This window comes from Rhinoraja longicauda, chromosome 15, assembly GCF_053455715.1.
Source record: "Rhinoraja longicauda isolate Sanriku21f chromosome 15, sRhiLon1.1, whole genome shotgun sequence".
Classification (NCBI taxonomy): Eukaryota; Metazoa; Chordata; class Chondrichthyes; order Rajiformes; family Arhynchobatidae; genus Rhinoraja; species Rhinoraja longicauda.
Genome location: NC_135967.1, coordinates 16,744,001 through 16,760,789, shown reverse-complemented (window position 1 = coordinate 16,760,789; position 16,789 = coordinate 16,744,001). Strand labels below are relative to the sequence as shown.

Genomic DNA, 16,789 nt, shown 5'->3' with positions numbered 1-16,789 from the left:
ATTGGTGTGTGAATTTAAGGCTCTGGAGGCTATATTCCTGGTAAGGATTGCGTTTCATGTAGGGGGTTGTCACTCTATTGCCTTCTTGTGGGGTGGTTTGAAATAGTTCATAATGGATTTAGCGTGCAAATCCACTTGTGTTTGGCACGTGTATCACTCAAAAATTGATTTATTGCAAGAATTCCAGACTGGTCATGCTGAGACGATTCAGCCTACTATGCCAGTGATGGCTCTCTGAGAGTTGTCTCATTGCCCTGCTTTCTTTGAACCACTTACGTTCAGCTATTTACCCGTTCCCCTTTCAAATTTAATGAATTGTACTTTCAGGCTCTTTTCGGATGGAATAAACCCTGGCAACATTTGATGGAAATGCTTCTCATCTAACTCCCTAATAACTAACCCATATTCCTTAACAAAGCCATTCAACAAAAGTACCAGCAATAAATTAAAAGATCTATCAATCAGATGAATTGTATTTTGTACAATATTAAACATCGCTACCGTAATACTGGGTTTGCTATACTGTCCATTAATAGTCTTAAGAACATTTTAGTTGATATTAATGCATAGTGGCATGCTTTCAAAAACTCTTAGTTTTCTTTGATGTACTGTGTTTTGATCGAAGATAGACACAAAAAGCTGGAGTAACTCAGCGGGACAGGCAGCATCTCTGGCGAGAAGGAATGGGTGACGTTTCGGGTCGAGACCCTTCTTCAGACTCGACACGAAACCACCCATTCCTTCTCTCCAAAGATGCTGCCTGTCCCACTGAGTTACTCCAGCTTTTGGCGTCTATCTTCAGTTTAAACTAGCATCTGCAGTTCCCTCATATACTATGTTTTGACATTCCGCAAGGATTTTTCATGACCTATCAGATGTGACACAGCATGGAAATGGGCCCTTTGCATAAATTGTCCAAGCTGATCATGTTTTATTCTTCAACCTGTCCCATTTGCTTGTGTTTGGCTTATCTTAAATTGGTGCATTTCACCACAGAGCCAAGCGGCAACTTCAGGCACAGGTTGCAAAGGAACAATGAGGTGAAAGATATATTTTCATGTTGTCTTTGAAAAATTTATTGTAGATTGTCTGAGACACATCAGAACAGCAACCTACTACAAATTTATCCTGATGTACTTGGAGTGTAGTAGTTTACGGAGTTCTGCCCACCTACAAACAATAATCAGAATTGTTATTTTTACTTTGTGCACGTGGATTACAATGTTTAGAGCAAACCTGCAACTTTGTCAAGAATTGCAAAAATTTTATCCCCTGCATTTTGAATAACTTTTCAGCAAAATGTTAACATTGGGCAAACACTTAGATTACTTTGAAATTGTGTTCACAATGCAAATCTTAAAAATTTTGTTTTCTGTTTTTAGTCAAACATCGAAGTATTTGTGAATAGATTGGACTCTGTGGAATCCGTCCTACCATATGAATATGATGCGTGAGTACATTTATAAATCGTCAATTAATCTGCGTTTGTGAACATTGTACCCCAGGATAATGAATTTTCCAAATTCCTCCCCGTTGCAATATTGAAGTGACAATCAATTCTCCATGTCCTATGATCTCCATCCCTTTGTCCCTTTTCGCACCTTACACTTCCTTACCTCTGTATTTCCCTCTCCCCCGAGTCAGTCTGAACAAGGGTCTCGACCCAAAACGTCATCTATTTCTTCTATCCAGAGATGCTGCCTGTCCCACAGAGTTACTTCAGCATTTTCTCTCTATCTTGAATTGATAGCTTCTCACTACAATGGAAATATGCTATAAATCAGACACTGGCAAGTAAGTCAGATCTGATGACACTGGGCAGTGCCAAGCAGAGTCTGAGGATTGGAGATAGTGCATAGGTTCCAGATGAGCATTTTGAGTATCTGGTGACAGTGTTGATGGTTTCAGTTTTCAATGGCGGTGAAAACGGTATTGTCACTCTGTCACAAGTTAATTGTTTGGGAGTCAGGCAAGCAAGGCTGCATTAGCCCTACCAGAATGCTTGAGACCTATAACAAATGGTAGTATTATAGAAATCCTTTGAAAGGAAGAGGTCAATTGGTCCATTGTGCCCAAGTTGGCACAGGAAGGTACTATTTAATAGTGTTTGCAGGTTACTCCATCCAAGTACCTTTAAATGTGATGAAACTTTCTAAATCACCTCCTTATCAGGCTTTCAGCTATTTTAAAAATAAATTCCTCGATGCTCCTCAATTTGCGCCACCGGTTAACAATTTTATTAGCCAACTTATTGATGTCTTGGCCAAAGGAAATGTGTCTTTGTTCTTGTAGTGTGTCCTTTCCTTGATATTACGCATCGAAAATAACTTTTCTGTCAATTTCTTGTTTGAGAGGGTCTCGGTGTAGTCAGTCTCTCCTCAAAACGGAAAGAATAGGGGATAGCGGAATCGAGGGATATGGGAAGAAGGCAGGTACGGGTTACTGATTGTGGATGATCAGCCATGATCGCAATGAATGGCGGTGCTGGCTTGAAGGGCCAAATGGCCTCCGCCTGCACCTATTTTCTATGTTTCTATAACCAATTACTCTGCCCTAAAGATTTTAAAATTCTTCTGTCCTTTGTTTCATTCTTCTTGTCATGTGATCCAACTACTGTTTTATAACGTTCTAGCACAATCTCATTATCTTGGTTAATAAAAGAAAGTAACATGTGAGATCTTAACTATCTTATTATGAACCTACTCCAAGACCCTTTTTCACAAATCCAAGTAAATTATGATTTTTAATGTATTTGTTTGGCTTGTTTACTATTTCCATATACATTGCCTTGTTCTGACTTGGATTGAGTTTCTGTGTGTGCTTCTGTCAAAGGTTTTCCTGCCACATAACTGTTTACAATTATTTTTCTGCTTTTTACACTGAAGCAACTCAGAGCCAGTCATTGATTCAATTTACCATTTGCCCTTGTTATGAACTGAACTATCCTTGTCCATTCTGTGTAGCCTTGTCAAACCTTTTTGTTACAATTTTGTAGAACCTCACGGGCGCTATCTCCCATAACACATTGCAGTAACTAATTTTGATTAGTCTGTGCCTTGTTTAAATGATTCATTGCAGCTTTGTTTTCCCCAACAAATTGTATTGCACACAGGCTAGACTGACTCGTGTAATGATTTTGTTCTTCCCTTAATTGTTTCTTTAGTAATGTCACTAAATTGCTATTGCAATTCTCTGGCAACGCAACTCAAACCAATGTTTTTGGCCCATTAAATCTGGTGATAAATATTTTGTGTCCTGCTATATGGTACAAATCATCTATAGTCTAATGATTCCAAACCAATCAATCTGGTATTGTGAGCAAGGTGTGAGGAACTAAAATAAATGCTGTACCACAATGGGTTACCCAATTACATTGATCCCTGGTATTCAATCTACAGCAGCTTTAATAATCTTTTGAACTGAATTATTTGTTAGAACATCCGACATTTTAACTGTATTCAAATGCATTTGCTAACCACAACAATTGTAAGGATTAAGTACCATATGTTATTAAAATAGAAAGGAAGCATACACAGAACAGAAGGATGAGTCCCTTTCGGATAATAAAATGTGCAAGGTGCACATTATGAGGCTCCTTTCTTTAATTATTTTAAACTTTATTTTAATAATAGTTTATCTATGTGTTCAGTAAACTTGGGTTTGCTTCTGTTGAAGTGTGCTAATTATGTTTAGGCAATGATTAAATACCATCTGCAATACATTCACGTACATCCACTTAAGTCTAAATTAACAATAAGATTCATGCCATACAGTTCTGACGAAAGGTTGTTGACCATCAATGTTACAATCCAATCATAAGAACATTGAATTCTACAATTTTAGGTACAACTCCCCCCTCCCTGCCTGCTCTTCCATGTGCCCCAACTGGACTGGCACATATTTCTCCCCTCCACCTACTTTCCTTACTTTAGCTTCACAATTTGCAACTCTTCAATTTTTTTTGTCTCCAACCTTCTGCCTTTTGTCCAACCATTTGCCCCTCGAAACCCACGTCACATGTATCAACTTATTATCTACAGGCTTTGTCTTGCTCCTCCTCGCTTCCAGCTTTATTCTCCCTGCCCGCATACAATCAGTCTGAAGAAGGGTCCAGACCCAAAATGTCATCTATCCATGTTTTCCATACTTTGCCTGACCTGCTGACCCAAAACATCACCCATTCCTTCTCTCCTGAGATGCTGCCTGACCTGCTGAGTTACTCCAGCATTTTGTGAATAAATACCTGCTGAGTTACTCTAGTACTTTGTCTTTTTTGGTAACAGGAATGTGTAGTTCTTTGTTTCTAAAATGTTAAATTCTCCAGATGTCTGACCTGCTGAACATTTTTAAGTCTTCCTATATTTTCCCATATTAATATGTGGCACTGTATTTTAAAGTGCACATGCTTCTGAAATAGTTTTAGTTATTAAGATTTTAATGGTTGAACATTACTTGCTGCTGTTTTCTTTTCTAAAATTTATTAAGAATATCCAAGTAAAAATCAGTTTCCTACTGCCAATTGTTGCTTCCTTTAGCTGTTTACACTAGATAAGTTGAAACATGATGATGTGTATTTACAATTTTATGTTATTTTTGTGAAGGTTTGACTTTTGTCAGAATGAAACTGAGAAACGTCCTTCGGAAAATTTGGGGCAAGTGTTGTTTGGTGAGAGGATTGAGTCATCACCATACAAGGTATTGTACCATGGGACTTTAGATGTGATTGGTAATAAGTATTTTAATACTCTTTAGCACAGCATTAAAATTAGTGTATAATTGATACAATTGGCCTTGTGTTGTGCATATTAATCTTGAGTAAAAGTAGCCGTGATAATGGAGAGGAAATTGTGTGAAATCATCTTCTAGAATAGCAAATTAATAGTCACGTGTGGGTTCATGCATCATACATCGAATTGTCAAAAAGTAGGTAGAGGACTTGGACAAGGTGAAGAGGGTGAATAAAGGTAAGAGTGACCTTTACATAAAAGCTCACATGAAATTATAATATTACTCCAATTACACACACATTGTTGAGGGAAGGGCAGGACTGGCATTTTAACATCCCAACTATAGAGGTAACAATTGTCACCGAGGAAGAGTTGCACTATTAATTAAGATGATTATCATGTCAGTACCTACGGTATCTTAGAAAAACCATTGAACAAGGCCATGTGGCTAGAATTTAATGAGAAGGGTGATCACTTTTGCTTGGCCTGTATTGCAAGTTTACCAATAGTCAATGGAAATTAGAGGGACAGTTCATAGAAAGGTTTAGGAGCAAAAGGGTTATAATGGTGGGGGTTTTTAACTTTTCCAGGATTGAATGGCATTGGTTAGCGCAAGGGAATTACATGGGGTAGAATTTGCTAAATGCATCCAAGAACAATAGGGTTATAATGATGGGGGGTATTTTACTAAGATAAAACCAGGATAGTTCTTCCAAGTGATAGGGCAATATTGGACATGAGGAAATGAACATGCGTAGGTGGTGGAAGGGTCGATTGGGGAACTCTGGAATCAGCCACCACAATTATGTTTATATTCAAAGCAGTTCTATAGGGGATAAGGCTGGACCTCAAGTCATGGTCCTAAATTTGGGGATGATATGGGGTAGTGAAAAACTGATCTTAATGGCTCAAGTGAGGAACTGAGAGAAGTGGATTGGGAGCAGATGCTTGCATCTCTTTTGAGAGAGTCAGTAAGAGTTCAGAACCAGCATGTTCCAGTGACGATGAAAGGTAAAGATAGCAGGATGAGTGATGGAATCTTAGACGCCAAATGGTTTGGAAGATTTGATCAGGAACAGAAAATCAGCATATCAAGGATGCAGGCAACTGAAATCGAGCGATGCTCAAGGAATATAGAGAGTGTAGGAGAGAAGTGAAGAGCAAAAAGAGGCTATGAAATATCCTTGATAGGCAAGATTGTAGAATAGAGAGAAACTGCTGGCTAAAGAGGAATTGTGGAATATTAGAATAAGTAGCCTTCTCTTGCAGATAGTCAGAACCATGAAACCTCTTTAGTTCTGTGATATGAAATTGAAAGAAGGATGTAAATTAAAATGCATATGGACAAATAAAGTTGAAATAATTTCCAAGTGATATTACAAGTCTTCACGAAGGTATCACAAAATGCTGGAGTAACAATAGACAATAGATGCAGGAGTAGGCCATTCGGCCCTTCAAGCCAGCACCACCATTCAATGTGATCATGGCTGATCATTCTCAATCAGTACCCCGTTCCTGTCTCCTCCCCATACCCCCTGACTCCGCTATCCTCAAGAGCTCTATCTAGCTCTCTCTTGAATGCATTCAGAGAATTGGCCTCCACTGCCTTCTGAGGCAGAGAATTCCACAGATTTACAACTCTGACTGAAAAAGTTTTTCATCATCTCCGTTCTAAATGGTCTACCCTTTTTCTTAAACTGTGGCCCCTGGTTCTGGACTCCCCCAACATTGGGAACATGTTTCCTGCCTCTAATGTGTTCAACCCCTTAATAATCTTATATGTTTCGATAAGATCCTCTCTCATCCTTCTAAATTCCAGTGTACACAAGCCTAGTTGCTCCAGTCTTTCAACATATGACAGTCCCGCCATTCCGGGAATTAACCTAGTAAACCTACGCTGCACGCCCTCAATAGCAAGAATATCTTTCCTCAAATTTGGAGACCAAAACTGCACACAGTACTCCAGATGCGGTCTCATTAGGGCCCTGTACAACTGCAGAAGGACCTCTTTGCTCCTATACTCAACTCTTCTTGTTATGAAGGCCAACATTCCATTGGCTTTCTTCACTGCCTGCTGTACCTGCATGCCTCCTTTCAGTGACTGATGCACTAGGACACCCAGATCTCGTTGTACATCCCCTTTTCCTAACTTGACACCATTAAGATAATAATCTGCCTTCCTATTCTTACCACCAAAGTGGATAACCTCACACTTATCCAAATTAAACTGCATCTGCCATGCATCTGCCCACACACACAACCTGTCCAAGTCACCCTGCAACCTCATAGCATCTTCCTCGCAGTTCACACTACCACCCAGCTTTCTATCATCTGCAAATTTGCTAATGGTACTTTTAATCCCTTCATCCAAGTCATTAGTGTATATTGTAAATGATCACCAATGCGTCCACAATTTCTAGAGCCATCTCTTTAAGTACCCTGGGATGCAGACCATCAGGCCCTGGGGATTTATCAGCCTTCAGTCCCATCAGTCTACCCAACACCATTTCCTGCCTAATGTGAATTTCCTTCAGTTCCTCCGTCACCCTAGGATCTCTGGCCACTAGAACATCTGGGAGATTGTTTGTATCTTCCTTAGTGAAGACAGATCCAAAGTACCAGTTCAACTCGTCTGCCATTTCCTTGTTCCCCATAATAAATCCCCCTGCTTCTGTCTTCAAGGGACCCACATTTGCCTTGACTATTTTTTTCTTCTTCACATACCTAAAAAAGCTTTTACTATCCTCCTTTATATTATTGGCTAGCTTACCCTCGTAACTCATCTTTTTTCCCCGTATTGCCTTTTTAGTTATCTTCTGTTGCTCTTTAAAAGAGTCCCAATCCTCTGGCTTCCCACTCTTCTTTGCTATGTTATACTTCTTCTCTTTTATTTTTATGCTGTCCTTGACTTCCCTTGTCAGCCACTGGTGCCTCTTACTCCCCTTAGAATCTTTCCTCCTCTTTGGGATAAGTTGATCCTGCAACTTTGCATTATTCCCAGGAATATCTCCCATTGCTGTTCCACCGTCTTCCCTGCTTGGGCCTCCTTCCAGTCAAATCTGGTCAGCTACTGACACTTCCGATTTTCCCTTCTCCCTCTCAATTTGTAGAGTAAAACGTATCATATTATGATCACTGCCTCCTAATGGCTCTTTTACCTTGAGTTCCCTTATCAGATCAGGTTCAATACACAACACTAAATCCAGAATTGCCTTCTCCCTGGTAGGCTCCAGTACAAGCTGATCTAAGAATCCATCTCGGAGGCACTCCACAAACTCTCTTTCCTGGGGTCCATTACCAACCTGTTTTTCCCAGTCTACCTACATGTTGAAATCACCCATAACCACCGTAGCATTACATTTGCAACATGCCAATTTTAGCTCTTGATTCAACTTGCACCCTATGTCGAGGCTACTGTTTGGGGGCCTGTAGATAACTCCCATTAGGCTCTATTTACCCTTACAATTCCTCATTTCTATCCATACTGATTCTACATCTCCTGATTCTATGTCACCCCTTGCAAGGGAGTGAATATCATTCCTTACCAACAGAGCGACCCCACCCCCTCTGCCCATCTGTTTGTCTTTTCTATACGTTGTGTACCCCTGAATATTCAGTTCCCAGCCCTGGTCCTCTTGTAGCCATGTCTCTGTAATTCCCACAACATCATACTTGCCAAAGTTTAACTGAGCCTCAATCTCATCCACTTTATTTTTTATACTTTGCGCATTTAAATACAACACGTTAACTTCGGTATTCACCTCCCCTCTCACGCCGGCCACCATTGGCCCTGACCTTACGCTCTTATCCCATTTAGAACTTCCCTTCCCATTTATTCGAGAGTCCTTCGCAATTTCTGCTGTGTTCGCTTCCCCTTTAACTCCATCTTCATATTCCCAATTTGTCAACCCCTCCCCCCAACTACTTAGTTTAAACCCACACGTGTAGCACTAGCAAACCTGCCTGCCAGAATGTTGGTCCCCCTGCTTTTAAGGTGTAACCCGTCCCTTTTGTACAGGTCACCCCTACCCCAGAGATCCCAGTGGTCTAGAAATCTAAATCCCTGCTCCCTGCACCAACCCCTCAACCATACATTCATATCCCCGATCTCTCTGTTACTCCCCTCACCAGCACGAGGTACAGGTAGCAGTCCAGAGATAACCACCCTCGACGTCCTACTTCTCAGTCTTCTTCCTAACTCTCTAAACTCCCATTGCAGTATCTCCTTCCTCTTTCTCCCGACGTCGTTCGTGCCCACGTGCACAACTACTTCCGGTTGATCGCCTTCCCTCGCTAGGATGTTCTGAAGCCGGTCCGTGATGTCTTGACACTGGCACCAGGGAGGCAACAGACCATCCTCAAGTCCCGCCTGCCGCCACAGAATATACTGTCCGTACCCGGGACAATGGAGTCACCCACTACTTTGGCTCTTCCTGACTTTGGTCTCCCCGGTCGAGTCTCCTTGCCTGGATTAGAGTCACCAACCTGTCCGCCGTTCGGACTGGAAGCGTCTTCTGCCCCGACAGCTCCCAAGAGGGTGTACCTGTTTGCAATAGGCACACCACCGGGGTCTCCTGTAGTCCACATTCACTCCCCTTTGAAACGGTTTCCCACCTTTGTTCGACCTGTACCCTTGGCGTGACAGCCTCGCAGTCGGTCCTGTCCAGGAAACTCTCGCATTCCCGGATGGCCCCGAGGTCATCCAGCTGCTTTTCCAACTCCACCACACGTCAAGTCAAGTCAAGTCAAATTTATTTGTCACATACACATACACGATGTGCAGTGAAATGAAAGTGGCAATGCCTGCGGATTGTGCACAAAAAAGAATTACAGTTACAGCATATAAATAAAGTTAATAAGTTACTATAGTTTTGACAAAAATTTAGTCTCTGGGGTTATAAAAGTTGACAGTCCTGATGGCCTGTGGGAAGGAACTCCGTCTCATCCTCTCCGTTTTCGCAGCGTGACAGCGGAGGCGTTTGCCTGATCGTAGCATCTGGAACAGTCCGTTACTGGGGTGGCAGGGGTCCCTCATGATCTTGCTTGCTCTGGATCTGCACCTCCTGATGTATAGGTCCTGCAGGGGGACGAGTGTAGTTCCCATGGTGCGTTCTGCCGAACGCACTACTCTCTGCAGGGCCATCCTGTCCTGGGCAGAGCTGTTCCCAAACCAGATTGTAATGTTGCCGGACAGGATGCTCTCTACAGCCCCAGAGTAGAAGCAATGAAGGATCCTCAGAGACACTCTGAATTTCCTCAGTTGTCTAAGGTGGTAAAGGCGCTGCTTTGCCTTACCCACCAGTGCGGCAATGTGTGTTGTCCGCGTCAGATCCTCTGTGATGCGGACTCCCAAGTATTTAAAACTGCTCACCCTATCCACAGTAAACCCATTTATCTCCAGTGGCGTGTACGTCCTTGGATGTTTAGCCCTTCTGAAGTCCACAATCAGCTCCTTTGTTTTAGTGACATTCAAGAGGAGGCTATTGTCCTGACACCAGAGTGCCAGATCAGCCACCTCCACCCGAACGTCCATTCAGGAGTTGCACCTGGACACAGTTCTTGCAGGTGTAGCTCCCAGAAGCTCCAGCGGTGTCCCTACCTTCCCACATCCTGCAGGAAACACACTGCCCCAACTTATCTGCCATTACTTTAGTGTCTAAAAACAAATCAGGCTCAAAAACAAGTGTAACCTCCTCACCTCAGCCTCCTCGCCGAAGACTCGCAGCCAAAGACTCGCACTTTTCTCACACGGCACTAAGACTCACAGCCAAAGACTCGCACTTTTCTCACAGGGCTCTTCCCTTGACAGGGCCGCACCCCTTGAACAAGCCTTGTTTATATCAGTCACTAAATTAACTAATTGGCCAATTTACCAAACTTCTAATTTAATTGATCAGCCAATCCACGTACTCACTCCTATCCTGCCTTCCTCTGATGAGCTTGGAGGTATGTGCTTCACTGATTGCCTGCTAGCGTCCCTTTGGCGCTCTTTTTAAACGGACTTTAACCTGCAATTAACACCTACTTTCTTTCAGCCAGCGGTCGTCCTTGCTCCTGCTCTCCCGACCTTTTCTGACTGACTGTTAGCGTCCCTTTGGCGCTCTTTTTAAACGGACTTTAACTTGCAATTAACACTTACTTTCTTGCAGCCAACGGTCGTCCTTGCTCCTGCTCTCCTGACTTTTACTGACTGATGTTGGTACAAATCGAAGGTATCACAAAATGCTGGAGTAACTCAGCAGGTCAGGCAGCATCTAGGAGAGAGGGAATGGGTGACACTTCTTCAGTCTGAAGACGGGTCTCGACCCGAAACGTCACCCATTCTCTCTCTCCTAGATGCTGCCTGACTTGCTGAGTTACTCCAGCATTTTGTGATACCTTCAATTTGTACCAGCATCTGCAGTTATTTTCCTACATTACAAGTCTTCACTGTTCATAAAGTACCTTGGTAGAGATTGTTGTATTGATTGTTGATGCATTGACTGCGCTGAATGCAACATTTGTATTGAGGTGGAAAAGATCACTGTTGCAAATCTTCATTTTGTATTTTTAAGAAAAACCTATTTTGCTAATACAGAGATAAGTTATCTTCTTTCTCCAAAGCAGCCAAATATTCAAGTCTAAAGAAATGCGCTAAACAATGTGTTAATTGTATTTTTTTCAGGCGGCAAGTTCATTATAATTAATATAAAAGAAAAATGAGATACTAAGAGTTATTGTTTTTTTCCATTCAACAGTTTACCTTTAACAAACCTGAAACATGTAAACCGATATGCATAAAATCCTATGAACCAAAAGATAAAGGGAGTATAGACAAACTGTCCTTCTTAAAGAAAGGAATTCTCCTAAATTACCAGCATCATTGGTAAGTTCCTGAATGCTTCTAGACGTTAATGACTTTTCAGTTACTGCTAGTCTTATGACCTTGCATTGAAAAATATGTGTTAATGATCATGCCCCTGTTTTATGAAATGTATAAAACCTTTGAAGAATTAAGTCATTCTATTTTCTCTTCCACATAACCTTAAGGACTTATGGGAGGTTGGAAATGGAATTTAATTAGCTGACCTCAGCATGCACCCTGAGAGAAATTATAAAATGATGAGATGCATACATAGATAAACAGTCAATCTTTTTCCAAAGGTGGGTAGGTCAATTACCAGAGTGCATAGATTGAAGGTTTAAGGGGTTAAGTTTAAAGGTGATTTGTTATAAAAGTTTTTTTTCACCCTGAGTGTGGGTGCCAGGGTACGGGGTGAAAACAGATACGATAGCAAACATATGGAGTAGGAATGAATGGAGGGATATGGACTATGTGCAAGCAGATGGTATTTGTTTAAATTGGCATCATGGTTGGCACAGACTTGGTTGGCCGAGGTCCTGTATTGTTCTATGTAGTGAAGTGATTATGGGTAATGCGAAAGGAAGTGGCAGCATTTCGACAGTATAGCTGCAAAGTTTGTGAAGGAGAAAAATGTGATCCTCTATTTGAATGCATGGAACTCCAACTGGCAATTATTTGGGTGGAGTGTAGATGGTAAATTGAACAATTAGGTTAATAAGGTATGGTGATAGTTGAGAAAAGGCAGATATTTAAATATTCCCTTATTCTGAATGTACGTTCCTAAGGAGACAACAAAGATTTCATGGGTAAAATAATCAGACCATTTGTAGCTTGAGTGTAGCAGAAAATAATAATAATCGGCCTAAGGATTTGGAGAATTTTACAAAGTAATTGAGCTAGCAAGAATGGTAGATTTAATAGGGGGAAAAGTAAATTAAAACGTCAAACATTTGGTATGTCTTCATGGTATAAAACAATGAATTTAGTGCAAAGATGAGTTGGGTTAATTAGCTAATATAAATTTTGCCTTGCATAGTCAATTTGCAAAAGAATATAAGGTTTGATGAGCATCTGAGAGAATACATTGCAGAGCCACAGAGCAGTGGGACTGAGGATGTGATGGCTCTCCAGGGGACCAGTGTGAACCTGATGGCCCAAAACACTGCTTCTTGTGAACTAATAAGGAAGGAGGTAGTAATCAGAACGGCAAGTTGTAACAAGAGAACTAGATCGGGGATCAGTGCCATGAATTAAGCTGTTTTTGTTTGGGATTGTGTAGTTGCAGCCTCAGCTGAGTGAGGCAAGAGAGTGCAGACTTTGGATGCAGAAACTGGTAAAATATGAGAGTTAAAAAGTGATTGCAATTTGAAGTTCAGTTTTGAACATAGCACAGGAATAGTTGCTTTGACCCTGATGTCTGAGCTGGAAATGATGCCATTAATACCTTCTGCACTGCCTCCGCCTTCAATCTTGGTATATTTAGGTGCCTACCTAAATGCCTCTATTATATCTGGCTTCATCACCACCACCATCACTTATGCTCTCTGGCTTTGAGGTGGAATACACAATGCACGAAACACTCCTTCCCTCATCGTCTGCTCCAGCCACCCCCTCAGCTGATGAAATACTGGCATTCAGATCAAGCAGTTGGTATTTCCTAAACTCCTGCACTATGGGACATGTAAAGTATTCTCAAGTTCTCACAGACTGCGGTATTACAAATTATAGATCTCGTGTATTTCCCCACCCCACCTGTAACACCCATATAAACTCAAGATTGTTTCCATAAACCCTCGTGACTTTTCTTCCTCTTAGGACATTCCGTTGCCCAAACTGTCTTCTCTCCCCTTTCTGAGGTTTGGTGTCTCATTTAGTTTGATTGTGTTCCAGTGAAGGGAACTTGCTTGATTAGTAGGGGTATCAGGGGTTATGGGGAGAAGGCAGGAGAATGGGGTTGAGAGAGAAAGATAGATCAGCTATGATTGAATGGTGGAGTGGACTTGATGGACCAAATGTCCTAATTCCTTTCGTAGAACATATGAAGCACATTTAGTTCCCTACCTTCAGGTGTACTATATAAACATTGGACCTTTTTTTGCTGGCTCACCAATTGAAAAAATAAACACATCTTTATCTTAAAGAATATTTTCTAAGATTTTCTTGAGTTTTAGTGTATTTTTAATCTTGCGATTTGAAAGTTAATTGTTGTACATTTTGTAGGATTATTGATAACATGCCTGTCACATGGTGCTATGATGTAGAAGATGGCCAAAAGTTTTGCAATCCAGGATTTCCCATCGGCTGCTTTGTTACTCAAGATGGCCGCCCAAAGGATGCCTGTGTTATCAACGTAAGTTGGTTTACTTGAAACAAGTGCTTCTGCTCAAATAGTGCACCATCGGTTTCTTTAAGTTGGACCCTGACACAGAATTACATTGAATTTACAAAGCACAAATTAACACTTTATGAGAGTTTATGTGCACTACAAACTTCCAACCACCTTCATCACAACAACATGTTCTTTTGTGCCTTTCTGACTTGATGGCAAGCTGTGTATTAGTGCTACACAATAGAGCTACACTAAAACTATTCTTGTATTTACCTGAGTTTACTGAATTCATTTGTTTATGGACACTTCTGTTCCATTTATGCATCAACATTTATCCATCCACCTGCCAGCCATTCTTTCAACGAGCAGTGCATGCCACTCTACAGTGTTGCTGACAAATGTTTCTGTTCAGATCTAATTTGATTCTCTCTTCAGTTTCTATGATTCTATTTGCATTTTGCAATGTGCAGAGCTGAACCGTTAACAGTAACTCGTGTACAGTCAAACTAAGATTCCAATTTGTTTGAATTATGTTAGTGTCAAGTTGAATTTCAACATTTTTTAGTCTTTGCTATCTTATACATTTGTCTCGGGGGTCCCTCTGTTGCATCTGACTTTAATTTTCAAAGAACAACTTAACTTTGACTGGCATTAGAAATTTGTCACCTTGGCATTGGCATTTTGGTTAAAAAGTTTACTTTTATCTTGATAAATGTCTGATCAACTTCAGAAGTTGATCAATACTTCATTAGTCTTGAAACTGACCATTTGTTCTCCTTTTATAATTAAAGATTTATTTTTCTGTGAATTGAGTAATAATGATGTATCTTTTGTCTTGGTGCTCTTGGGTTTTGTTTGCTTCCAGTTTAAGCTCTTTTTGTATTTTACAGTCTGAATTCAATAAGAAGAACACCTACTACATTTTCAATCATGTGGATATCTTCATCACTTATCACAAAGGAACAAACAAAGAATGGGAAGGTGCAAGATTGGTTGCTGCAAAATTAGTACCCAAAAGGTAACGTCAGTAGTGTTTTTTGGAAGGGTTAGTGTGTGATACTTGATGTAGTTGCACTGAAGAGGGTGCAGAGGAGATTCACTAGGACATTGCCTGGATTGGAGGACTTTAGCAACTGGATAGCTATTTTTCCTGGAGCAAAATAGGCTGAGGTATGTTATAGAGGTATCTCAGATCGTGAAGTGTATAGGTGACCAGAATGTTTTTCCATGGTGGGGCTATCAACAACAGGATCAGAGGAGGCAATTTTAAAGGGCATGTGAGGGGTGAGCTTTCTTCATGTAATTATTCACAGAATGCTGGAGTAACTCAGCAGGTCAGGCAGCATCTCTGGAGAGAAGGAATTGGTTGACGTTTCGGGTCGAGACCCTTCTTCAGACTATTCATTTATATATTTCTTCATGCAATGGTTGATATATGGAAAACGCTACTGGAGGAGTTGGTAGAATTGGATACAATCATTATTGAAAAGGCATTTTGGACAGACACTTAGATACTGGGATCAGCGTAGATGGGTAAAACAGTTGGCATGGATGTGGAGGGCCAAAGGATCTGATTCTGTGCTGCACACCTCTGGGACTCCATCTTTTGCCAATGTGAACCATTTCAGAGTTGTTCTAAATATTGTGGAAGTCCATCTGATGGAATCTTACTTGAGAGTATGTGACAGATGACCTATTATGGTCTGCTAATGTTTTAAACAGTGCTTTAATTTTTTTTTAAACCATTTTAGTTACAACCATGCGGATCTAAACCACCGAAATTGTGATGGACCTCCGATGGAAATTCCTGCTGAAGACAAGGATAAGAAAATAAATATTGTGTATACCTATTCGGTTACGTTTACAGTAAGTAGCTCCAATTAGTTTGTCAGAGCACCAGGGTCCTTGTTCACATGAAGTTTAGAATAAACAGTATGTACACAGTAAGAATATATAAAGCAATAAATAAAACGAGAAGTGCAAAACAGCAGAATGGTGCAAAGATTGCAGTGCACTCTGAATTACAGTAAACTCTCATTTTTATGGACCTCTTTAAAATGGATCTCTGTTATCGTAAACGGACCTACCAATCTTCACAGCCAGGCCAGGCTGCCAAGGCCAGCCTCGCCCAACACCACCTCCCCAGTCACTTCCAGGCTGGGTTGCCGATGTGCTGATGTTCGCAATCGGGCCTGGCTGTGGTGCCGATCTGCACGGCCTCTCCAACCGCTTCCAGGCCAAACCTACTATTGCCACCGGCCCGCACAGTTTCCTTGGCTGTTTTCAGGCCGTGCTTGCCACCACCACCGATACCTGCACACCTGCCGACTAATGACTCCACCGATCCTCTCCTCTCCCTTAGTTGCCTGTAGGCCAGGGCCGTCAACTCACCTGGATTCCGGGCCCGATGCCAGACTGAGCCTGCAGGAGGGTACCGACCCAAAATATCACCTGTCGATGCTGCTGCCTGACCCACTGAGTTGTTCCAGCACTTTGTGTCAATTTGTGTTTTAAACAGCATCTGCAGTTCCTTGTTTCTACCAAGACAATGATAATCCCATACTCGGTTATAGTGGACAATCTGCAATGAATGGACTCCATTCCACCCTCTGAAGTCTGTTATAACGAGGATTACTGAAGCACAAAAATATTAAAGTATCACAATGGAGTAACCGAATGAAGTAGAGGTAGAGTGGCAGCACCTCTGGGAAGGGGTGTGAAGGAAGTGATAGGTTCAAGAGTCTGATAGCAATGGGGAAGAAACTGTTCTGAAGTCTGGGTGTCCATTCAGGTAGGATTTATTCTTTGGAGCACAAGAGGCTGAGGAGTGATCAGAAGAGGTGTATAAAATCACATGGGGAATGGATGGGGTGAATGCACATTCTTTGA

The 16,789-nt window shown here is 41.4% G+C and overlaps 1 protein-coding gene across 1 annotated transcript in view; it reads left to right on the top strand.

Moving 5' to 3' along the window:
- Positions 1–16,789, top strand: part of LOC144600547 (transmembrane 9 superfamily member 2-like) — a 64,225-nt gene that overhangs the window by 15,312 nt on the left and 32,124 nt on the right. Inside the window, exons 2-7 of the mRNA XM_078412241.1 lie at positions 1,383–1,450; positions 4,602–4,695; positions 11,465–11,592; positions 13,792–13,921; positions 14,791–14,918; positions 15,652–15,766. Coding sequence (XP_078268367.1) covers positions 1,383–1,450; positions 4,602–4,695; positions 11,465–11,592; positions 13,792–13,921; positions 14,791–14,918; positions 15,652–15,766 — 663 coding nt within the window. The remainder of the gene's footprint in view (positions 1–1,382; positions 1,451–4,601; positions 4,696–11,464; positions 11,593–13,791; positions 13,922–14,790; positions 14,919–15,651; positions 15,767–16,789) is intronic.